Source organism: Aspergillus vadensis, assembly GCF_003184925.1.
Source record: "Aspergillus vadensis CBS 113365 unplaced genomic scaffold BO88scaffold_2, whole genome shotgun sequence".
Taxonomy (NCBI): Eukaryota; Fungi; Ascomycota; class Eurotiomycetes; order Eurotiales; family Aspergillaceae; genus Aspergillus; species Aspergillus vadensis.
The window spans coordinates 1,247,439-1,270,788 of record NW_020292040.1 but is presented as its reverse complement, the minus strand read 5'-3'; the positions used below and the strand labels follow the sequence as shown (position 1 = coordinate 1,270,788).

The following is a 23,350-nucleotide window of genomic DNA, read 5'->3' as shown; positions in this document are numbered from 1 at the left end:
AACGAGGGAAAACAATCCCCCATACCTTCCTTACCCTTACCTGCTCAATACCTGAAATTAATTACTTAATTTGTCGCAGGAAGGAGCAGCAGCAAAAGTCCAGAACAAAAACCATCCATCCACCATGGCTCTTCTTCCTTCGGTTCCTTGCAGCATCCGTTCTTTGTCTCCCTCTCTTCTCCTCTTCCCTTCTTCCCTTCTATCTCCCTTCTTCCTCACCCTGAATCCAGGGTCGTGATCGTGTTGTTCAACAGCAGGGGGGCGCAACCCCGTTCCCGCCGGGCGCATTTTCCTTATCTTAGGTTTGCACCGACGTAAACGTTGTTCCCGGCTGACCATTATTGACTTCCCACCCCCTCACCCTCACTCTTTCAACGGGTCACCCTCCCGGCAAGGCTCGTTTCCCTGAACGGCGCTTGGCCGCGCTTTTATTGCTTCAGATCTTGCTGAAAATGGCCTACAACGCCGTTTCTCAGGCCGACCACGAGGTGGCTTCCAACACGACCGATTCGGACCATTCCCGCAGTCCGTCGCCGGACTCTCAGCGCAATGGTCACTTCCAGCAGTTGCCGCTGGACGCCGACCATATTGGGGCGGGCTCATACCTGCAACCCGCCAAGTCGAATGAAGACTCGGGTGTCAAGAGCTTGGGCTCCATGATCCGATCGATGACCTCAACTAGCTATGATATGGTGGAGGAAGATGACTATGAACTGCCTGCCGATCCCTCTGCGGACCAGAGTTCCAATAGTCCCCGTTACGTCCCTCCGCTAAAGACAGTCCCTCAGACTAGTTCTACGACTACCACCGCCGCTACCGATGCCCACACCCCTGAACCGGCCCTCCGGACTCCAGTCACCGATCAGCCGGTCCCTCTCAGTCATCCCACGCCCGACCTTCAATCGCTGCAAGGAGCCTACATCAATAATGTAGAGCGGCTTGAAAGGAGCGCGGAACGCATGAGCCTGAGTTCCAATATCGGAGACGAGATTCGCAGAATGGACCAGGAACAAAAGCGACGCTCTAGTTCGGCCTCCAACTCCACTCACGCCAGCAATTACGACGGCCTCAAAACAAGTCTGTCGTCTCGCCACGGCTCCATACAGTCCTCTCGTTTGGCACAGGTTGCAGAACACGCCCCTGCGCGGTTCTACGGCGATTCGGCCACTCGAGTTCCCGCGATGCCTTACCTTCCTCCTCCCCCGCCGCCAGCTGTGCACAGTGAGCACGACTTTGTTCAGCAGGATTACTACGACCAGGAGCTTGGGGAAGAGCTGGAACGGACATACACAGCTGCTTCTACCGATACGTATCAACAGGCTAGGGTCCTTTTCAACGACTTTGATGGCGTGCATTATGTTCCGAATGAGAGTAATCTGGGCCGACGAGTGTCGCTGACGCGACCACCCTTGGCAAGCAGATCCGAGGCATATAAGGAGCCGCAGGCAGGCGAGAATATGGTTTACTACCCAGCGCCTGTGCCAAGGATGTTAAATCTACCACCTCGTTTGTCGCAGAAGAGTGATCAGCCACGAGGCAAACGACGGTCACAGCTCCTAGGTGTGCTCGCTGCCAAAAACCGCAAGTCCACTCAATTAGCCGCTGGTCAAGATCAAGGCGATGGTGGCGAGCCAAGTAATCACAACCAGCCGACAAGCGTACCTCCACAACTGCGCGCGAGTATGTTTTTCGAACAACCAGCTAGAGCAGTGGATGTAGAGGTTACCCATGCTTCTGCAGTGGCGACGCTAGACAACATTCTTGATGCTTCTACAACAGCACCCGTCAGTGCTTTCACGGGGCAATTGGACCCCAAAGGATTAAGTCAAGCAAGCCGCAAACTATCCTCCAGGGATTTGACAGAGCAGCGAAAGTCACTGAACTCCACAAGTATGCTCGGGCTTGGTCATCGCTTGTCTGATCCGGATCTCAAAGATGTGCCTCTTGGGTCCGGTCACTTACACAAACAAACAGAAGGCGAGGCTGCAGATGTCCATGAAGGCACATCTTTACGGGATGACAACCAAGACGGGCTTGGCGGTCCTGATGCCGATGGGGAAGAGCACAATCATGAAGAGCCTGACGCTGACTTCACCGGGCCCCCTAACACGCTGCTGGCCGAACTTGAATACCGAAAGAGCGAATTGAAACAACGACTACGATCAGCCCCCGAGACCACGGCGTTACACTCGACTCTTCTCCAACTCGAAGCGGTTGCGCAGAAGCAGAGCGAACATCGACGTCAAAGACCAGTGACTCTGGCATGGGAAGCCCCAGATGCTCATCCCCAAGAAGTTGACGATGACGACGATGTGCCCCTGGGCATGCTGTTTCCCGAAAAGGCGAATGCGGTCAGTGAGGTGCGTCCGTTGGGACTGATGGAAAGAAGGGAACTGGAAGAGTCCGAGCCTCTCAGTAGGCGTCGTGCCAGGCTCCGCGGTGAGCCTGCCCCGCGCAGCCCTGAGCGGCGCCCGGTCACCATGTATTCTACGGGCGCACCAGACGATCAGCCGCAAGAAGATAGTGGTGACGAAGGCGAGACTCTAGCCCAACGCTTGAAACGGCTCAAAGAGAAAGACCAGCCTAGTGCAGCCGCCGATAGTGATTTTGCAAACGAGATTTTGGCGGAGATCAAACAGGTGGGGGACGCTGAAGAAACCACCCAAGAGAAGGAAACGCCACCGGAAGATGAAACTCTGGCTCAACGTCGAGCTCGCCTGCAGAAGGAGGCTGAGGCTGAGGCCCGACAGAATTCCACATTGAAGATCCCCCGGTACCGAAGAAGCATGGCAGACATCCTCCACGCTCGACGTCCAACTACTGTTGGACGGCAGTCGACAATGGGCACTGCAGCGCCTCAGCCGATGCCTCAGCGCACACTGGACCATCGAATGTCTCTCCAACAGTTTCCACCGAATTACGGGCCGATGCCGGGTGCTGGGTATCCCCAATACCAGGGGCCCGCCGGCACGATGCCATATGGCCCCGGAATGGTGCACCCCAATACCTTCTACAGTGATGCGTTACTAGGGATGAACCATCTCAGCTATGCTGTGCCGCCTAAATCGAAGATGGTCCGACCGGTCAATGAACCGGGGCAGCGGGAAATTATCGACCGCTGGCGACAGAGCATCGTTTGAATTTAATTTTTTTGCTTCCATCCTTTACACTCTTTCCTGCTTCAGCATATTAGCCGATCGATATTTCATTATTTTTTTTTATCATCTGTCCGGGCAATTGGTTATCAGGTACATCTACAGGTGTTTAGCGCATCTTGCTAGCATGAGTTTGGAAGCATAAGCGATTGCGTGGTGTTAATTTCGCGTTAGATGAGCGGAACATTTCCCAGTTGTACTTATAGTAGCATGCGGGTCATCTTAGTCGCCCTGTCAGAAATGACGATCTTTGCATATGAAAAAGAGCAAATCATGAAGCCCTCCATCCCCTAAAGTGTGTCTAGCTAGCATTGGTATCGCACGGGATGTGCAATGGTTGGCATTGACCATGTGTGAATGGTGTGCATTAGTTATCTTGTTGTCACCTTCTCAATGCCCAGTAGGAAGTCAAAGAGAAAGGCACTACTAAATATAACTTTTTTTTCTTCCACTCTAATTCCAGACTTATCCGTTTGCGGTTGCGCATTCCTGCTGGCTGGTCCGTTCCTGACTGGCCGACTGTCTCGTAGTGCTTTTCCTTCCCCCCTTTGGCCTCTTTTGCTTATCAGGAGACTCATTCCATCCCCCCTACGTCCGTCGGTCTCACCCAAACCACCTTTCCATCATTGGTAGAACTATTCCTGTTCCATGACGATCGTTGCTTGAATCTGCTGCATCTCCTCGAACCCACCGCATTAACTCATTAAACACTCCGTCTCGGTTTCGCGCGCGTTCCCCTGGGATTGGCCCGCCCTCAGTCGCCCGGATGAGACATTGCCCCACGCCGCAACCTTGATCTTCCTCTTCTACTCCGCAGAGCTGTCAAGGCCTGTGTGAACTTCGAGAAGCGCCATCCCATACGCATTGCGACCATCAGAAACAATGGGCGAGGCTTTCGCATCCTAAACGCCTACTCGAACGCGCCCTGGGTGCTTCGGGCTGATTCTTTAACACCATGCCACCCTCCACGGTTTTCGCCTACTGGCGTCGCGAGCATCGCCGATCGAGCGCTTCCCCCGTTTCGCCCTCCTTACAGCCCACCTCCAAAGCACCGGTCACCAGCAACCCTCCTCAACTACCGGGGTTGTCTAACACAAGGCCAAATCCCACTGGGCTTGGGACATCGTCTGTGGAGAGCTCGAGTCCGCAGGTCCCGAACAACCCCCATGAGGACTACTATGATGCAACAAAAAAAGCCATCGCCGTATCCGTCGCCCCGGCCAATGCGCCAGGCTCCTCTTCAGCAAACCTCGCAATTCCCTCCTCTTCCTCAGACAATCACGCCCGACCTATTTCAAGCTCCGACGAGCAAGATGTTACCATCACCACGTCGCAGTCGAACTACTCCCAATCGTCCATTGCCCCGCCGCGTTCAGATCAGGGCGACGGCGACTCTCCCAAACCAAGCTCCCCGTTTCGACTGTCCTTGGGCAAAAACCTCCTGAACTCCCATAACCTGACTTCCGATCACCACAACAAACGCTCATCGACTCCGGGGTTGTCATCTTCTGGTCATTTCCGATTCAGAACCTCCCCTGACATCTCCCTGGGCGACCGGATGGCTTCGTCACACAAGGACAAGGACAAGGAATACAAGTATGAAGGTGCGGGCAATCGCCGCTCCGCAGACCGGGACGGTCCGTCGGAACAGGCCCATCATAAGTTGGGGAGGACTCGGCTTCACCTGCTGAACCCTATGTCTCTGTTGGCCAGAAGGCGTTCTTCCAACCTGGCCAGTCTGCGGACAGAGGACACTAGAGTTGGTGCTCGCAACATAGTCCCGGCTATACCGGACGACTATGATCCTCGAATTCGCGGCAACATTGTACACGACTTCTCTGCGCCTCGTCCGCGTCGGAACCTATCAACGGCACCTGTTCTTATGCATGACGTGAACAACCAGTCGAGCCCAACAGATGTAACCTACAATGGAAATGGAAACTCTGCACACAGCGCTGACCAGAGTGCCCAGGCGGGCGAGCAACGGAAGAGACACACACAGTACTCTCCTGTTTTCAAAGAACACTTTGAGGATGATCAGAAGGTGCTGCAAGTCGAGAGCAAGGCGTATCTGCAGTCATCGTTACTGACAGCGCAATCCAATGTTGAAAATGATTCACACACGCTTCCTGTATTTGCACGAAAGTTGCCGTCAAAGGTACCGGAGCAGGATGTGTCGCCTGAGGTGTCAACCGAACAGACGTCACTGAAGCAAGACAGCCAACAGAGTCCACCTAGTAGTGTCGGAGCAACAACACAAGAAGACACCGACACCATCGAGGTCATACCACATCAGCCATCTGGTTTACCTAAACATCTCAAGAGTAATGCCTCCCGGTTCAGCTTCGATATGAATGGCGTCGAATCTTCCACACAGGAGAAACTCTTAGAAGAGAAGCATAAGGAGAAGGAGGCTGCAAGACGGGCCAAGGCACGCATGGAAGGCACAAGTTTCAGCGACGGTGAGGACGATTTCGATGAAGATCTGCTCGATGATATGGACGATCTGGAAGAGAAGATACCCGGTGTTAATGTCGACGCTGACGAGGACGATGATTTCTCTGGCTTTTCCGGCCCGGGTAATGCCCTCAACAAGCCCTGGCTTGCACCTGAACTCTCACCCATCATTGCTAGTCCGCTTCCAACTGGAAGCACATTTCCCCAGAATATACAAGAACCGGCCCAGGGGCCGTTGGCAGACATCTCTGCTCCTTTGCCCGTATCCGATTCCGTTGTCTCTGATGATGTCACGACCAATATGCAGGCATTATCAGAGGCAACAGATGCTTCCAATAGTGCAGCTCAGGTTGCCATGAGTTCACACCCTCCAGCTCCGCAGCCAATAGAAGATGACGACGATCTCTATTTTGACGACGGCGAGTTTGGTGATCTGTCCACAGAAGACATGGGCGAAAAATTTGACGAGTCCATTTTCGACGATGAGACGAGTCACCTGTATGAGCGGAAGCCAGTGGTGCAGCAACCTGTTCCTGCACCTGCGCCGCCGCCCGAAAACGGGGCCGGGAGCGCTAATCCACTGGATGGTACTGCGGAACACGATGAGTTTACGCCAGAGCCAGACTACGATGGCGGACTTAGGCATGTTCCTAGCATGGCAAGCGATTATCGAAAGGGGTCGATTAGAGTCTACGGGCAAACGCGTGAGAGCTTGGCTAATCTGGGGTCTGCAAAGGCTCATGGTGGGGTGCTTTCCGAGCACAACCTCGAAGCTTTTCACAATGCATTGGCCAAAGCCGCCAGTGAAGCGGCTGCAAGTGACAGGTTCGGGCGCGAGACCAGCGTCAGCGAGCGGTCGTTGGGTCAAGAGAGCACCGCCCAGACCATGGACACGCCTTCAGGCCTCATTTCCGATGATAGTCGCTTGAGCCAGACCGTGGATATGGCTGCATTCGAAGAAGTTTTCGAAGACTTCAGCTACGATGACAACGATGATGCACTGTTTGACGACCCCATCATTGCAGCGGCAAACGCAGAAGCGCTGGAGAACGACGATGAGGGATTTTATGGTCAAGAGTTTGGGTTCTACGCACAAGCACATGGGGGCTGCAACGGTGAGCTCACCAACGGTGGCTACTTTGGTCCACGAGGGGTCGAGGGCGTCAGTCGTAGCTTCAGTAGTCGGGGCAAATTTCGAGAGCCAAGTTTGACCCCTATCACGGAACGCAGTGAATGGAGCACGCGGAACTCGGTCATCTCGTTGACAGCTCACGGTGCCGCCCACTCCAACCCTATCGCCAGCCCAGGCTTGGCTCAGCTGGTCGACCTTGGCGCTATGGACGACGAGATGTCTCTGAGCGCTTTAATGAAGCTCCGACGGGGTGCTTGGGGCGGAAGCAACGGCAGTCTACGCAGCAGCAGTGGCAGTCCCCCACTTCTACACTCGACGTCGAACCGAGCGAGCTTCATCTCCGATGCCAGCCCCACGATATATACAGCGCCTCCCGATGCGTTTTGCGGGAGTGCGACTGAGTCTCCCATCCGGGAGTCTGACAGGTTTAGGTGGTCGCTGAATAATACGGAGCAGCGTGTGGGACAGTCAGCAGGAGGTGAGAAAGAGCCTTAGAGCTGCATCATTTGCATCGACTGGTCCTTTATCGGTCATACGCCGCAGGGTTGGCAGGAAGTCAGTCAGACGGGCGCACGCGTGTGACCAGCCCGACTGCAGATCCCGGCAACAGGCCAATCGGGCCAGTCGGTAAAAGGATGAGAGTATATATATAACGCATATTGGTTTTTTTATTGTTTTACTTACCCACAGGAGTTCGAGGGAACTGACATATATTATGATTGTAATGCCTGATATATAATGCTTGATTGTGCAGATCAGAGCGATCTGTGGTCTTTTATGATATCTGATGACCCCAAGGCGGATGATGGGAGGGATGGGAAGGCTAGACGGTGATGATGATGTATGTTTGCATATAGTACTACTACTAGTACAGCTTGGGAAGTAGTAATCTATTTGATGCTGGTTGGCCATTTTGTGAGATGCTGCGGGGAGTCGTGGTCCGCTTCCATTTGTACGACAGCCGGAGCATAACCAGAACGGTGCCCAGGCCCCGGGAGCATTCAGGGGAATGACAGCCCCTTCATACTCCAGACTTCTCACAGAAATAACTCAATAATTACTCCGGATTGAATCCAGCCTTCATCCCTGAGAATCAACCCGAGGATGATTGGTCCACGTGCCCACCCGCAAAGTCCCGGAGCGGGAAATGCTCATAACCGGGCTGTGGCGGTGCAGTAATTGGGAGTAATTTGAAGTAATTGAAAGTAAACTTGCAGTGTTGTACCCGCAACCGGGAAGTTCGGCCCGCCCTGCGTTTTTCTCGGTTGCAGGGCACGGAATGACTAATGTGTGGCGACGCTCTACGGTGTAACTCACTACTCGTAGTTCATGTTCGCTGTGTTAGTCTCAGCCACAGCCTGCGCTCGCTGGCCGTCATAGCCGTAGATCTCGGCAAACCTCAACTTGTTCCCGTTCCTCCCAAGGCCCATCTTGCTCTCCCATCTCCTCTCCATTCTTCCTCCTCATACTAACGAGGTTGTCCTCTATATTCCACCCTCTCCTCTCCCCCACTACTTTGATCAATAGAGAGTGCTTTTGCTCTCTGATGAGTCCCGTTTTGTTACAGGTGCTACGGCAATCCTAGTCGACACCTGTGTTTTTCTCGCTCCCCTACAAACCGTGCGTGTTCCTTTCATCCGCCTCAAGAAAAATCCCGCAGCTTAAGCAACCGGTCCCCGTCAAACTAACTCGCGATTTTTACCTGCCATAGTTCTCGAGATAACTCGCCGTGTCATTTATCTCGTTCGCCTAATCGTCGTCGAGCTTATAGCATATTAAATTTCAGCTCGCATTACCCCATAGAAAATCTGTCGCGATGTTTCGTTCCACTGCCGTAAAGGCCACCAGCGGCCTGCGCAGTCCGGCCTGCTCTTCTTGCAAGAGATCTATCTCTCTTGCTGCTACTGCCAGATCTGCTGCCAACCGCTCAAAACTTGGCCTGACCACCAGACGTCCTCTCGCTCTCGTCGACCGGTTGTCCAAGAGGCACTATGCTGCGCCCGCTGAGGGTGTGGTAAGCAATTCCCCTGCACAAGTGTCGTCCACGCTTTTTGGCTTGGTTTCATCTCCGGTCTGAAAGCCACTCTCGACTGACATTCGCTTTTTTGGCGATTCTGTAGGATGCCAATGACTCTTTCCTCTCCGGAAACACCGCCAACTACATCGATGAGATGTACGTCGCATGGAAGAGAGATCCCTCCAGCGTGCACATCTCATGGCAAACGTATTTCAAGAACATGGAGGAGGGCAACATGCCCGTCTCCCAGGCTTTCCAGCCTCCTCCGACTCTCGTCCCTACCCCTACCGGTGGTGTTCCTCAGGAGATGCCCGGCGCAGGCCTGTCTTTCGCGGCCGGTACCGATGTCACGAATCACCTGAAGGTTCAGCTTCTGGTCCGCGCCTACCAGGCTCGTGGTCACCACAAGGCCAAGATCGATCCTCTCGGTATCCGCGGTGAGGCCGAGGCCTTCGGTTACAACAAGCCCAAGGAGCTCGAGCTGGACCACTACGGATTCACTGAGCGCGATCTGGACCAGGAGTTCAACCTTGGACCCGGTATCTTGCCCCGCTTCGCCACCGAGGGACGCAAGAAGATGACCCTGCGCGAGATCATTTCCACTTGCGAGAAGATCTACTGCGGCTCCTACGGTGTGGAGTACATCCACATCCCCGACCGTAAGCCCTGCGACTGGATTCGCGACCGCTTCGAGGTTCCCGAGCCCTACAAGTACTCCGTCGATGACAAGCGCCGCATCCTCGACCGCCTGATCTGGTCCCACAGCTTCGAGTCCTTCCTTGCGACCAAGTTCCCCAACGACAAGCGTTTCGGTCTGGAGGGTTGTGAGACCCTTGTGCCCGGTATGAAGGCCCTCATCGACCGCAGTGTCGACTACGGTATCAAGGACATCGTCATTGGTATGCCTCACCGTGGTCGTCTGAACGTCCTCTCCAACGTCGTCCGTAAGCCCAACGAGTCCATCTTCAGTGAGTTCGCTGGTTCCGCCGAGCCCTCCGACGAGGGATCCGGTGATGTCAAGTACCACTTGGGTATGAACTTCGAGCGCCCTACCCCCTCGGGTAAGCGTGTCCAGCTTTCTCTGGTCGCCAACCCCTCTCACTTGGAGGCTGAGGACCCGGTCGTTCTCGGAAAGACTCGCTCCATCCAGCACTACAACAAGGATGAGCAGAACTTCGACTCCGCCATGGGTGTGCTGTTGCACGGTGATGCCGCTTTTGCCGCCCAGGGTATCGTCTACGAGACCATGGGTTTCCACTCTCTCCCCGCCTACTCCACCGGTGGTACCATCCACATCGTTGTGAACAACCAGATCGGTTTCACCACTGACCCCCGCTTCGCCCGCTCCACCCCTTACTGCTCGGACATTGCCAAGTCCATTGACGCTCCTGTCTTCCACGTGAACGCCGATGACGTTGAGGCTGTCAACTACGTCTGCCAGGTTGCTGCCGACTGGCGTGCCGAGTTCAAGCGTGACGTTGTCATCGACATCGTCTGCTACCGTAAGCAGGGTCACAACGAGACCGACCAGCCCTCTTTCACCCAGCCTCTGATGTACAAGCGCATTGCTCAGCAGAAGAGCCAGCTTGACAAGTACGTCAACAAGCTGATCGAGGAGGGTACCTTCACCAAGGAGGACATCGATGAGCACAAGAAGTGGGTCTGGGGCATGCTGAACGACAGCTTCGACCGCAGCAAGGACTACCAGCCCACTAGCAAGGAGTGGCTCACCTCCGCCTGGAACGGTTTCAAGACCCCCAAGGAGCTTGCCACTGAGGTTCTGCCTCACCTCCCCACTGGTGTTGAGGGTCCTCTGCTGAAGAACGTTGCTGAGAAGATCAGCGGTGGTGGTAGCCCCGAGGGCTTCACCCTCCACAAGAACCTCAAGCGTATCTTGGCTAACCGCAAGAAGGCTGTCGATGAGGGTCAGGGCATTGACTGGGCTACTGCTGAGGCTCTTGCTTTCGGCTCCCTTGTGTCCGAGGGTTACCACGTCCGTGTCTCCGGTCAGGATGTCGAGCGTGGTACTTTCTCCCAGCGTCACGCTGTCCTGCACGACCAGGAGACTGAGGGCACCTACACTCCTCTCCAGAACATCTCTGAGAACCAGGGAAGCTTCGTTATCTCCAACTCCTCCCTCAGTGAATTCGGAGCGTAAGTTTCAGCGTCTGCCTTTCTCATGTGGATTAAAGCTAACTCCATTCCAGTCTTGGTTTCGAATACGGTTACTCCCTGACCTCCCCCAACGCCCTCGTCATGTGGGAGGCTCAGTTCGGTGATTTCGCCAACAACGCTCAGTGTATCATTGATCAGTTCATCGCTGCTGGAGAGTCCAAGTGGCTGCAGCGCTCTGGTCTGGTGGTTTCCCTGCCCCACGGTTACGATGGTCAGGGTCCTGAGCACTCCTCCGGTAGAATGGAGCGTTGGTTGCAGCTTTGCAATGAGGAGCCCCGTGTCTTCCCCGAGGGTGACAAGCTGGACCGCCAGCACCAGGACTGCAACATGCAGATCGTCTGCATGACCAGCCCCGCCAACCTGTTCCACGTTCTGCGTCGCCAGATCCACCGCCAGTTCCGCAAGCGTATGTAACCTACAAATTCTCCCGTACAAGTCTAGTGCTAACTTTTGTACCAGCCCTCGTGATCTTCTTCTCGAAGTCCCTGCTCCGTCACCCTCTTGCTCGCTCTGACATCGAGGGCTTCACCGGCGACTCTCACTTCCAGTGGATCATCCCCGACCCCGCCCACGGCAAGGAGATCGACGAGCCCGAGAAGATCGAGCGTGTCATCCTCTGCTCTGGCCAGGTCTACGCTGCTCTTACCAAGCACCGTGAAGCCCACGGCATCCGCAACACCGCCATCACCCGTGTTGAGCAGCTGCACCCCTTCCCTTGGGCTCAGCTGAAGGAGAACCTGGACAGCTACCCCAACGCCCGCAACATCGTCTGGGCCCAGGAGGAGCCTCTGAACGCCGGTGCCTGGAGCTACACCCAGCCCCGTATCGAGACTCTGCTGAACGAGACCGAGCACCACAACCGCCGTCACGTTCTGTACGCCGGTCGCGCTCCCAGCGCTTCCGTCGCCACTGGTCTCAAGTCTGTCCATCTCAAGGAGGAGCAGGAGTTCCTCAACGATGCTTTCACTGTTCACCAGGAGCGCCTCAAGGGCGAGTAAATGATGTCGTTGTAAGAGTGTGTTTGGGTTGGGGAGTCAGCGTTGGCTCGTTCTGGTCTTCTTTGTATGATTTTCCTTTGTTCAGCAGCATAGTGTACGATGATTATACTACAGTTCATGCTTAAGTGTTTCCGGGCTTTGGGTCTCGTTTCTTTGCCACATTGTTTCGTGATCTAGCCTGCCGATACCTAGCATGTGCTTCGTGCACGCGTGTAAATTAAGAACGTTGATATAATTTCAGTTTCTTTGGTTGGCAATTGCACCGTAAGCTACACTGTATACAGAATGGGGCCTGCTTTTCATTTGAGCCCAGTAATACCCAGCTCCATATAGCCAAAAAGAGTGGCAAAATCAACGACTACGGGGCAATGGCGCATCTGGGAGCGCGTCAGACTGAAGATCTGGAGGTGGCCGGTTCAAGCCCGGCTTGCCCCATCCATTTTTTCTCAATTCATTTTTGTTGTGGGTTGTGGATCTCCCGGTATACACCAGTTGATAGCTCGAGTTGAGATTGAGATTCGTTTAATTAATATGTGACGTCACACCATCCTTATCAGCACGTCTTTGTCAGCCGAATTTCAGTGCCTGGCTCTGCAGGCACCAATCACCTGATGAATGATGGGCTCTGCCGGGTCTTTCTCCGCACTGCAAGTCTCCCATCGCTCCAACTCTCGTTTCCCACCCCCGATTTTTCCCTCTTTTGTCTGTCTGTCCATGTTCTTCCATCTGTTGAGCCATCGATCTCCCAGTATCTCTGAGTGCTTCTTGTTCCCTGATTGAGTCGGACTTACTGTCCGACTTGTGTGCCTTTTCCTTCTTTACCTACCCATCATGTCTGCCGTTGCCGTCAACTCTCAGGGTCAGAGCGCTCGTCAGTCAACGCGCCAGACCAGAACGAACCCATCGCGCACATCCAAGACTTTGGGCCGTTCGTCTTTCGCTTATGGTCATGGCTCCATGGCAGATACCCAGTCTGCGACTCCTGTGGCCCATGGCTTCTATCCTGCTCTCACCCATTTCACGGACGCCATTACGGCCCTCCCTAGGGAATTCCGTCGTCATAATTCGTTGCTCAAGGAGGTCGATGCGAAGGCTTGGGCCTTAGAGGATAATTTGCTCCAATTGCTGAGGTCCGCTTCGGAGTCGCAGCCTGTGCCGTACCCCTCTACTCCGGTAGGTAGTTTTGCTGTGCGCCCTGTTCGGGGAGATCTCTTATCCTTAGTGTGGGTCATATAGTGGTCTGCGGGGATAAGCTATCTATGATGAATTTTGGGTGGATATGAGCATGTGCTGACGAGTTATCGTGATTAGATCCCCGAATCTCAGGAAAGCAAAGACCGCCGGATCCTGTTCCATCGTGTGCGCCATACGCTTACGGATCTGATGATGACCGCGGATGAGAAAAACCACGTTATTTCGAATGCGAACGACGAGTTGGACCGACAGCTCACACGTCTTGATTCTATTTTCCCGTTCATCGCGGGGGAGATCAGCGATGAGGCTCGTCTGGGAAGTCTCACGCACTGGGCTTACACGAATAGAAATGCCCCCAAGACAACTACTAATGAGCGTCCTCGTCGGGAGGCTGCGTCGACTAAGGAATTGGCGCATGCGATGCATGAGGCGGAAGCTGCTTCGCGGAGCGAGGCTAGGCGCGAAGCTGTCATTGCGCGCAGGCAGCGTCGCACGCATGCGGATTCGGATCTGGACGATGTACGTGCTGGCGGGGCTCGCAAGGGACAATCTAGTAAATCTCGCGGGGGTGCGGGTGCGGGTGATCAGGCCGGACATGGGCAGGGAAATACTGGGTCGGGCCAGGCCAAGCGGCGCAAGGTCGAGCGGCCCGCGCCTGTGGAGGCTGGTGCTGCGATGGAGCGCACTGCTAGCAGCGCTAGTACTTCGAGGCAGGCTGCTTCGAAGGATCCTGCTGAAGCTACGAAGAAGAGGCGGGCACCTAATACGAATGCGGCTGCTCGGAAGAGGTATGTTAGATTTGCTTGCTTTGGGTATACATGGACTAACATAAGTGGCAGAAACAACACCAATGCATCTGCAGTCGATTCGCCGGTTCTGGCTCCGTCCCCTGTTGTCGCTGCTGCGGCTATCCCACGAAGCGCTGTCAGTCCTGGACCTGGTGCAGTGCGGCCACAGACGTCTCGCGCGCAGCAGAATTCCGGACAAGCAAACAATGGTCGTCAAAGACCGTCATCTTCCGCGTCCAATCGTGTTACCAGCAATGGTACGTTTCAACCATGTTCTCTCGCAGTCTGATCGTAAATCTAACCAAATGACTACTCTAGGCAAAGCTGCAGAACCTAAAACCACGGTCAAAGAGACAACATCCAAAACCGAAGCTACCCCTACCTCGAATCCAGATACCCAACGAGAAACCGAAGAGCCCACCACAGACTCATCTAAGCTCCCACCTCCTATCAGCACTAAACGCGAAGACACCGATGGAAAGCCCGCGCCGTCCATCGAACCGGGCGAAATCCCCGCACCGCCAGTCTCGAATCCACCCCCCAAGGGCCGATCATCAAAGACGTCCACCCCGGTGCTACCCACCTTCTCCGAACCCACTCAGCGCGTACGACCTACCCGAAGCACGGATCCCGCACCAGCCAAACGGTCCCACAAGAAGAACAGCAGTGTACCAGTGGTGCAAGCGCGGGCCGTATCGGAAGAGGAAGAGTCTCTCCATGAGGGCGATGATGAAGACGAAGACGGTGAACCCAGATACTGCTACTGCAATGAGATCAGTTTCGGTGAGATGGTGGCATGTGATAATGACGCCTGCCCTCGCGAGTGGTTCCACTTGTCGTGTGTTGGGTTGACGAAGCCGCCTGGGAAGAATGGTAAGTCTATCCCTTTATCTCTATGAATGTGGAGGGTGCAGATTGCTAACGTGAAATCAGTTAAATGGTACTGTAACGAGTGTAAGGAGAGTATGCGACGGAGTCGAAGTGGGCGTTGAACAAACAGAGCAGGAGGAAGCAAAACAAAACAGGATACCGGAGTTACGGGTTGGGATGGTTTTTGGCTCTCATGAATGTACATACATAGTAGACAATAAGATGGTTGTCTGACTTTTGTCAAGTATGATCATAGGTAATGGCGAGTAAAGACACTTCTGTTTACATAAATAAACGACATGGAGGCTTATCGGCCAGTCAAAGAGCTGCATCATGGACAGTATACTAGCTGAGCTAAAATCTGGAGACAGAATCATGATCCTCTACCCCGCCAGCCTAGACCAGCTCATTAATAGCCGGCGCCAGTTCCACTCTATCTTTGTCCTTCCTCTTATTCTAAACCCTCGATTAATAACATCCCCCATCATCTAAACAAAATATCCAACGAGAAACTCGAGCTCCCCAGCATTGCCGAGATCGAAGCATCAACCAATATCCTCAGCGACCCCTGCAGATCCGTCAAAGTCGTCCGAGTAAAAGAGCACTTCGCAGTCAAAATCGGCTTCTCTATCGCACCTCTAAAGGCAGAAAACATGAGATTCGTTGCTACTAACAGCAAAGTCCGCGTCCCAAAAGTCTACGATGACATTATAGACCCAAAGACCCAAAAACGGTAGATCATCATGGAATATATCCCCGGTTCCGATTTGCAGAAGTTAGCGCCATCACTTCCTGAAGATCAGAAGAGAAAAGTGAGCAAGCGTATCAAGGAAGTACTGAATGAACTGCGACGTATTCCTTCTCAGGGGTACCTTGGGAACTTGAATCGCACACCTTACTACGAGGGCATTCTCTCTACTACTTACTACCCTTGATCGGGACCCGAGCATATCTGGTCCCTTTGGCGACGAGGAACAGTTCAACCAAGGTATCTTGAAATGCCTGGGACGGAGGGAGTCGCCGCATTATGTCCGCTTGCTTCATCAAGCGATTAAATGTACACTCCAAGGACACAGGGTTGTCTTCACCCATGCGGATCTCCAGCCGGAGAACGTCATGGTTGAGGAACAGAAAGGAGTGTGGGAGGATGGAAGTCACGATTATCAGATAACGATTATTGATTGGGACTTGGCTGGCTGGTACCCTGAATACTGGGACTATTGTAATTCGACGGTCTACTGCCAGGCGAAACCGGAGTGGCTTGGATTATTCCCGGATATCTTTGAGGAGTATCCGGTGGAGTATCTTATCATGCGGATATTCTATATGTCGATTTTTTATTGAAGAGCTCTGCAACAAACTTTAACGAGAAATGTGATAGCCCAGATTATCTCTCATATTCTTAGTGGATACTACATATAGATCAAAGCAATATAACAAGAGCCAAACGCAGGTACGAAGACAAAAAAAAGACTTGAGCATATTCTGATGACAGCACGAAAGATCTGGTCTGATTCATTGATGTGTACTGATCTGAAATTAGCCGACGATGTCCCTATCAGATGTTCATGACATCCCTCACCTTCTTCAGGGCTAAATGATACCCTTCTTAAAAGCCAATTTCTATACTTCCTGGAGCCGATCTACACAGCGATAACCTATCCCAGCAATGCGATTAAGAGTAATTGAAACAACAACTCCAGAGCCGAATGCAATCATACTAGTAGTACCGAGTAAGGTGACGGGAATAACAACTGAAAATAGGAGATAGTCTCACATTAGCTTCCACCTAGTCGTTTATACTACGTAGTAGATAAGTACTTGACTTTGTAACTACTACCAGTACACTAGCCCATTAGTACAACTCCGCTCATGGACTTGCCCGGAGCAGAAACATCATCCTGAGTGGATAGAGTATACACAACACGAATTCAAATACAGTAATGACCAATTATACAGGAGACCAGTAATATCTTTATGCCCTGGGTGTAGACCCAATACTGCCCTATCTTGACCGTTCCATTGACCGCCAAAAGCGGCAGAACCTAGCGAACCTCGCAGAGAAAAGTGCGGATATAGACGGATATAAGCGGATATATTATTATACAGCTCCGAAAAAGTCAGTCAGCATTCTGTATACTTTTTGACCGCCTCGATTGATGTGGCAGAATCCGGTGTCTGTGGTTGGATAGATATTTACTTCGCAGATGCTAGAAAGCGTAGCTTTGGGTTTTAGTGTATGCAATTCGCCGATGGAGATTAATTCCAGGTGCTTGAAGAGTATTAGGAAGTTGAGGGTGTTTGGGGAGTAGCAATTGCAACTTCCATGTCTTATTACTGACTACTATTATGTGCGTTACGAGAGGATTGAAGTTGTTGTCGGCGCTCTCCAATCGTTCGATATCACAGACATGTTTAACGGTATCATGAGAATTCGGGAATCACTCTTAATGGTTCCATTCATATTCTCGCCCATATACTTCCTGTCATCCTCGCAAAGTGCCACGATATAAGATCATCTAGCCAACAGCATCTCACATCAGGTACTAGGAGCAGACAAATTCCCAACAAATCTCACACTTCCCTTCCAATGAAGTTGCACCCCGGTCAGCTTGGTCAAATCCAAGTCATCAGGATTCAGCAATCGAATCGTCCATTGAGTGAACGGAGTCGGCTCGGCGTGTTCTTTAGTTGGGTAGGTCGCGTGCACCAGTGTATCACCTATGGCACCCAATTCGTCAATCTCATAGGTAAGTCGCACCTGTCTTGGTAGACTGGTGAAATGGAAGATCTTGCCATCTTGAATGTCTGCATATACTCCCGAAGTTAAAATATCGATGTTCACATGTGCGACTCCATCACTGATGGCTTCGGCCCGGGGAACAACACCCTGCAAGAAGGTCTCGAGACCTTCCAGACGAAAGTGCGATCCATCATTGAATAAGCTGGCGAAGCTGTTATTGTCGCTGGAATCAGTTGTCGGCGCAAGTGTGAAACTGGCGCTGTGGCTTTCTCCCTGTAGGCCCTGGATCATTAGATCGCCGTAGTTGGCGGGCAGCTGCTCATGGGTCAATCATTGCGATTCAATAATGAAGGAGTCGCGCGCGCTCCGGGGGCATCCTACCTTACTACATGGTTGCTTATATTCGAACGCTGAGTAGTAGTCAGTGGAGAACTAGAATGAATATCATAGTAGGAAACATACGTTGGAAATCTGTGGCGTATCTCTCATCCGCGGCTTGAATCTCCGAGTCAAGAGTGAGCAGATAGTTTTCGAACTCCCCAGTGGGTTCCTGCGAATCAAGTGTAACCGAACTGTCCGCCAAAGCGCGGTATTTGTAGGCCCAGACCAGCTTCTGCATCTGCAGGATAAGGCTCGTGCGGATTTGCAGGAAGCGGTCAAAGAATTTGGCTTTAGCTTGGGCATACTGCTCCTTTTCCTCGGTATATGTATCTAGCAGGTTCTTTAGAGTATCAATGTCTTGATTGCAGGCTATGACCTCGATCGCCGCTTGAGTGTACTCGTGGCCCGCCTTGACAGCCTCCGCCTGGGCTTGGGCTAATGCCTTTCCATCAACAGCCTGCTTACGCAGAGCGAGTTGGTATGCGCTCGCTCCAGTAATAGACTGGCCAACTGCATACGCCAACTGCTTGTCAGCTTCAAGACCCCATTTGTCCCATGCCGCCAGCGTTATGATTGTTCGTGCGTCAGCATCCCCGTCGCTGCTGCCCGTGACAGTAGCAGAGGACGGTATATCTGCGTGAGGGTCCGACTCGAGTTTCTTAATGGCCGCAACCAAGTCTGCTGTGCTGGGATAAAGGCTCTCTAGAGCTTGCATGCATTCTCCTAGGTTTTCGAGTGTCGCGGAGGATATTGTCTTGCCCGTCTGGTCTAAGCCTTTCTCTGCTTTCCTCACATCGTTGATTGCGTCTTTGATATCCTTTGCGGCATCTCCAAGGCTGGATTTGAATCCTAGACTAAGTACACCAATTGCATTGGTAAATTCTGGCGTTCTTTTAGTTTGTACACTTCAGTTGACAGGAGAAGAAAATGACTGAGAAATACGTACTGACGATGGCACTCAGGGTTTCATACGCCGCAAAGAGAATGGTCCTTGCAATCCACGCTTCGAGCCCTTCCAAAAATGCAGACTTGGCATTATCAACCTCCTTGTTATCGGCGTTCATCTGCTCCTGGGAGCGGGCCACCACCGTGCAAGCATCCTGGTACTTAGTCCAGGCGGCTGTTCGGAGAATAGTGTCTTGGGTTAATTGGCTCTGCGCATGATCAAGCAAGCTGCTCCATGCTAGCTTCAGGTTTTCTACATTTTGTTCGTTATCTTGAAACCGCTGGTATTGGTCCTCAAACGCCGAGACCGCGTCAAGCGCATCATGCACGGTAGACATGTACTGGTCGACCTGCAGCACAGGTGCATAGCCCATATCAGGCCCTGTCATGGCCTGGGCGGCCAGCTGCTGGCCCAGCGCTCCTGCTTGGGCATTGATCCTGGAATAGGCGCTCAAAGCAGGATTAGATGTGAGGGAAGCAACGTATGAGCAGATGGAAATAGCCAAGGATGTGTTTCTCCAGAACAGCGCCAGAGCAACGCGCAGCTGAGTGTCAAGGCTCGCCTGGAGATCCACATCCACTACGCGGACATAGGCCGTCTGGTATGTAGGAACTATGTGATCTGGAAACACGGTTAGCTTCACCCCGACAATTCCTGTGGCGGAACCGAGCTTGAGAAGAAGTGGTTCTGAACTGTCATTTCCCAGAGACACCGAGATCGGCTGGTCGATGACCGATGCGTAGATGTATGTGTGGTAGCCCGTATCAGGAATGAATTTCAAATTGACGGGCGTGTCCGCTGTGAGGACCCTTGCGATTAATTGGATCTCTGCATAAGCTTGAGGGGCGATGGTGACCTCTGATTTGGTGAACGCAAAGACGTCGGTGTAGAGGTACAGCAGCTGGTCCGCTGGACTCTCGATCTTCGATTCGTCCAGATATACAGCTCGCTCGATGTTAGTTTTCTATCTCATATTCAGGTGTGAGAAATCTGGTCCAGGAAGTCAGAAAATGAATTTGGACTGCACTTACCTGTTCGGTTCTATGCTCCTCTCTCAGTGGAATCGAAGAGACAATCTCACTCTGGGAGTACTGCAGCCACTCGGCTGGAGTTTGGGGGTCAGAAGGGATGCTCATCTTTGCTTGTCACCGGACTGTGAACATATATAGCAACCATGTTGGAGGAAATATAACTCATCTCGTTTTATTCAGCCCTTAAATAAAACCAGGCAGTGGCAAATACATGCATTTACAGCCCCACCACTACAGATGACTTGCATCTCTACTTCCCAATATGATTACTTACATGAGTAGGCACCGTTGCAGTCATTTGAATGCGTTGGCAGTGTGAGATTGTACTTCACCCCTGTCAGTCGGGGCTGAGATGCAGCGCACATACAGTAGCGGCCATCTGGTCTGCTTCCCCGCTTCCGCTGAACCAGCCAAGAGCCTATTGAATCTCAAGCCTGAAAGTCAGACGTATACACTTATTCTAGTGTACAACTCACTATCATCAAAGGCACTCATGGCAAAATCCAGAGGATCCAGCCCCTGCAACTGATGTATACGAGGCATGCATTTGCGCGCCCTGTATGGAGACAGTTTTCTCCCGGCAGCATGACGTGTCCCAGCGCAAAGAACTGAGGTGAGGGGAAATGGGAAGAAATAGAAAGAGATCGAAAGGAAGGAAAGTATGATAAATAGTTGGATCAGGTAGAGCATTGGCATTGTATCAATTCCAACTCAGAGCAGAAAGTCAACCCTATCTACGTACATCTAATCATAAAAGATGACCGAGGCTAGCAAGCGTCTGCAAGCCACCCTAGGGGGTTTTTCAATGGTGTGTCTTCAGAACCAATGTTTCCCTTGTCGTACTTTCTAACTTTTTCTTGAACGATCAGGTCACAGCCCTTACCCAGGGTGCCATCAACAATGCCATGGCCGCCCTGGTGACAGCTCAGCCTGAAATGGCCCACATTGACTGCTCCACCAACAGAGGCGACTCCATCAAAGGCACCATTGCGGAGCCTTTGGTCTCACTGAAAGTCATAGGCGAAACACATACTGAGCTGGAATATACTACTCGATTTGTCTCGGGAACATTGCACTTCGACTACGGGGAAGGGTTAGTTAACATCCCCCTAATATACATGGCGTTACTGACGCTGTCTTCAGGGAGAAGAGTTTCGACGTGGCAAACTGGGAAATTGCGTTCGACGTGGATTGGGACACTACCGACATCGAGGAGGGCTCCGAGGAGAACAAGAGAGTCAAGGCTGCGATCGATCAGGCAGGAGACTACTCCATCAAGTCCCTCTTTCTGGTATTCAACTGTGAGCACACCTACTTTCGTGCTGTCACCAAATCAAATACTGACTTTCATCATTCAGTGGGGGACATTATCAAGCCCAAGTATGCAAGCGAAGTTCAACATCAATACTCCTGTGTCGACTACTAACATTGTCTAGTCTTGACCACTGCAATTTTCAAGGAGCAGACCTTGAAAGTGATGACATTCTTTACATCGCAGCAATTCTGGCCAAATGGTATATCGATGAAGGACCCATGACCGACCGACAAAACCGCACTATCGGCTACGGGTTGCACACGAGTGATCCATCATCCGTCAATGAGGACGCGGCCACATTCCCTCCGACTTCATTGAAGTTTCAGACCTACGGGTACATAGCCCCAGGCAAAACAGAGCCAGACGAGGGCATCGGCGCTGGTGACAACAACATGCTGCTGTATCTGCAAATGACCGACAATCAGGCCTTTCCTTCTGATCCTTTCCTTGCATATTCCGGAAATTTTGCAGCAGCCGGAATGGATGGCACGATGGCTATTGACAGAAGCATCATCTGGGACAGCTATCTCCTGCGGACGACGAGTGAACTTCTCAACACCCTCAACCATGCCACATACGTCTGGGTTAAGACTGCTGATGTTGACTCAACCACGAACCCTAATTGGGAAATTGGTATTGGAGATTCAATTCATTCAGCTTCTCCAGATTTCTTCTCTTGGAATCCTACTGGCACCATGTCGTGGTCTTGGGGACTTCCACAGAAGGAGTCCGAGCAGCACTCCAAGAAAGAAGGGTGGAATGGCAACAGCTATGGCAGAATCACCGTTGACTGTAAGTATCTTCCCTTGGTTCCCTCTGTTCTCCCCTATCTGTCCTCCTGATTTGACTGACGACCCTGCAGGCACCACTAGTAACACTATGTCCACCAAATCCGGATCCAATATAATCCAGATCGGTGGGAAATCGGATATCAAGGTTAGTGTTAGCTGCGGCCATGAGTCGGTGACTTTACCCTGGGCCACTGAGTATGGGTAAGTCATACATGGGGAGTCAAGTTAATCCCATAAGCTGATTGCAGTAGTGTCCATGTATGGCTTGAATGGAGCACAACAATCACTATGAAAGGAGAAGACAGTGGTGGCCTACGAATGGAGCTTGATCTGAGCGACAACGTCTTCAAGGTGGACAATGACCCAATCTCATTCTTTGGGTCCCAGATAGGCGTTACAAAGTCCGATGTAGAAAGACGACAAGGTGCACTCCAGGATAATCTGAAAGAGGCTCTGAAGAACTCGGCCCTGCAGAGCGTGGAGGAGGCCCTCCAAACAAACCTCAACAGCACAGCCCGGTTCGTGGTTCCTGGTCAGGGCACCTTCTCCTACAAGGATCCCGTCTTTAATGACAATGGGGACCTGCTTATCGAGGTTGGCTATATACAGTAGTTGTTTTCTACCAGTTGTCTACCTTAGTATATATCCGACAAAGATGAATGACATGAGTGTTCGCTTGGGCGAGGAGATTTATTGAATCCATGGAGATGATAGTAAAATTGACGGGTCAAGACGTCTAGGATCAATGGGCCGACGTAGTAGGATCGTCTCCGTGGAGTTTCATGCAGCAACCCCATATGACCACTACTACAACTTATATGTTTCAGTGCGATAGTGGTACTACTAGTACTTAATTAGTAGGAGTAGTAGTGTGCACTCAGTACTTAGTAGTTCCATTGCTAAGTACGTTGGTGATAGAATTACCATATACCAAATTTTACATTCGTCTTTGAAATAAGAATTGTGAAGCAAGATAGTCTTACATTGATTCCCATGTAGTCAAATATTGTTCAAGTGGTGCGTGTGTGGTATTTTTCTCCTATCCGCACCCACTTACCACACAGAAAACGACGCACCTCTTCATTTACCATACCCTAGAGGCATTCCTCAACAAGTCGTCTCGATGGTGTAGTTGGTTATCACGTGGGTCTCATACTACAGTATGACGTGGAAGCTTCAACTTCCATGCGATCCCAAGGCCGGGAGTTCGAACCTCCCTCGGGACAGATCTTTTTCTACCTTTTTTTTTTCCTCTTCCACTTTCGGTTTTTTTGTACATTTGCGGTGGGTTGAAAATTTCTTTTTTATTTATCTACCTACCATCTTTATAGGGATGGGGTCCTTTAGCCCTTTGTCT

General features: G+C 52.0%; 7 protein-coding genes and 2 non-coding genes across 9 annotated transcripts; 8 read left to right on the top strand and 1 right to left on the bottom strand.

Annotated features, from left to right (window-relative positions):
* Positions 1-164: 164 nt before the first annotated feature.
* On the top strand, positions 165-3,424 carry BO88DRAFT_401219 (uncharacterized protein). The gene has a single exon (XM_025705782.1). The coding sequence runs from the start codon at positions 453-455 to the stop codon at positions 3,138-3,140; it is 2,688 nt and encodes an 895-aa protein (XP_025567401.1). The 5' UTR covers positions 165-452; the 3' UTR covers positions 3,141-3,424.
* A 686-nt stretch (positions 3,425-4,110) lies between these two features.
* Positions 4,111-7,239, top strand: BO88DRAFT_330440 (uncharacterized protein; the record flags this gene model as incomplete). Its single annotated transcript, XM_025702634.1, has 1 exon — positions 4,111-7,239. One exon carries the CDS (start codon positions 4,111-4,113, stop codon positions 7,237-7,239), a length of 3,129 nt encoding a protein of 1,042 aa, XP_025567400.1.
* A 1,041-nt stretch (positions 7,240-8,280) lies between these two features.
* Positions 8,281-12,029, top strand: kgd1 (alpha-ketoglutarate dehydrogenase KGD1). Its single transcript, XM_025705781.1, has 4 exons — positions 8,281-8,758; positions 8,865-10,915; positions 10,969-11,342; positions 11,396-12,029. The coding sequence occupies exons 1-4, from the start codon at positions 8,561-8,563 to the stop codon at positions 11,932-11,934; spliced, it is 3,162 nt and encodes a 1,053-aa protein (XP_025567399.1). The 5' UTR covers positions 8,281-8,560; the 3' UTR covers positions 11,935-12,029.
* A 267-nt stretch (positions 12,030-12,296) lies between these two features.
* On the top strand, positions 12,297-12,369 carry BO88DRAFT_t42. The gene has a single exon. It is a non-coding gene; the product is annotated as a tRNA-Phe (tRNA).
* Positions 12,370-12,432: 63 nt separating this feature from the next.
* On the top strand, positions 12,433-15,030 carry BO88DRAFT_401214 (putative PHD finger domain protein (Ing1)). The gene is made up of 5 exons (XM_025705780.1): positions 12,433-13,107; positions 13,246-13,916; positions 13,968-14,173; positions 14,235-14,789; positions 14,850-15,030. The coding sequence occupies exons 1-5, from the start codon at positions 12,766-12,768 to the stop codon at positions 14,906-14,908; spliced, it is 1,833 nt and encodes a 610-aa protein (XP_025567398.1). The 5' UTR covers positions 12,433-12,765; the 3' UTR covers positions 14,909-15,030.
* Positions 15,031-15,529: 499 nt separating this feature from the next.
* On the top strand, positions 15,530-16,130 carry BO88DRAFT_411001 (uncharacterized protein; the record flags this gene model as incomplete). Its single annotated transcript, XM_025708025.1, has 2 exons — positions 15,530-15,654; positions 15,692-16,130. 2 exons carry the CDS (start codon positions 15,530-15,532, stop codon positions 16,128-16,130), a joined length of 564 nt encoding a protein of 187 aa, XP_025567397.1.
* A 1,135-nt stretch (positions 16,131-17,265) lies between these two features.
* BO88DRAFT_484510 (uncharacterized protein) lies at positions 17,266-20,052 on the bottom strand. Its single transcript, XM_025712283.1, has 5 exons — positions 19,888-20,052; positions 18,857-19,820; positions 17,992-18,792; positions 17,911-17,939; positions 17,266-17,844 (listed from the first exon to the last, which is right to left on the bottom strand). The coding sequence occupies exons 1-5, from the start codon at positions 19,990-19,992 to the stop codon at positions 17,326-17,328; spliced, it is 2,418 nt and encodes an 805-aa protein (XP_025567396.1). The 5' UTR covers positions 19,993-20,052; the 3' UTR covers positions 17,266-17,325.
* Positions 20,053-20,644: 592 nt separating this feature from the next.
* BO88DRAFT_449471 (uncharacterized protein) lies at positions 20,645-22,605 on the top strand (the record flags this gene model as incomplete). Its single annotated transcript, XM_025710498.1, has 7 exons — positions 20,645-20,695; positions 20,757-20,980; positions 21,031-21,188; positions 21,246-21,267; positions 21,324-21,994; positions 22,065-22,194; positions 22,245-22,605. 7 exons carry the CDS (start codon positions 20,645-20,647, stop codon positions 22,603-22,605), a joined length of 1,617 nt encoding a protein of 538 aa, XP_025567395.1.
* A 505-nt stretch (positions 22,606-23,110) lies between these two features.
* On the top strand, positions 23,111-23,219 carry BO88DRAFT_t43. Its single transcript has one exon. It is a non-coding gene; the product is annotated as a tRNA-Met (tRNA).
* Positions 23,220-23,350: the final 131 nt, after the last annotated feature.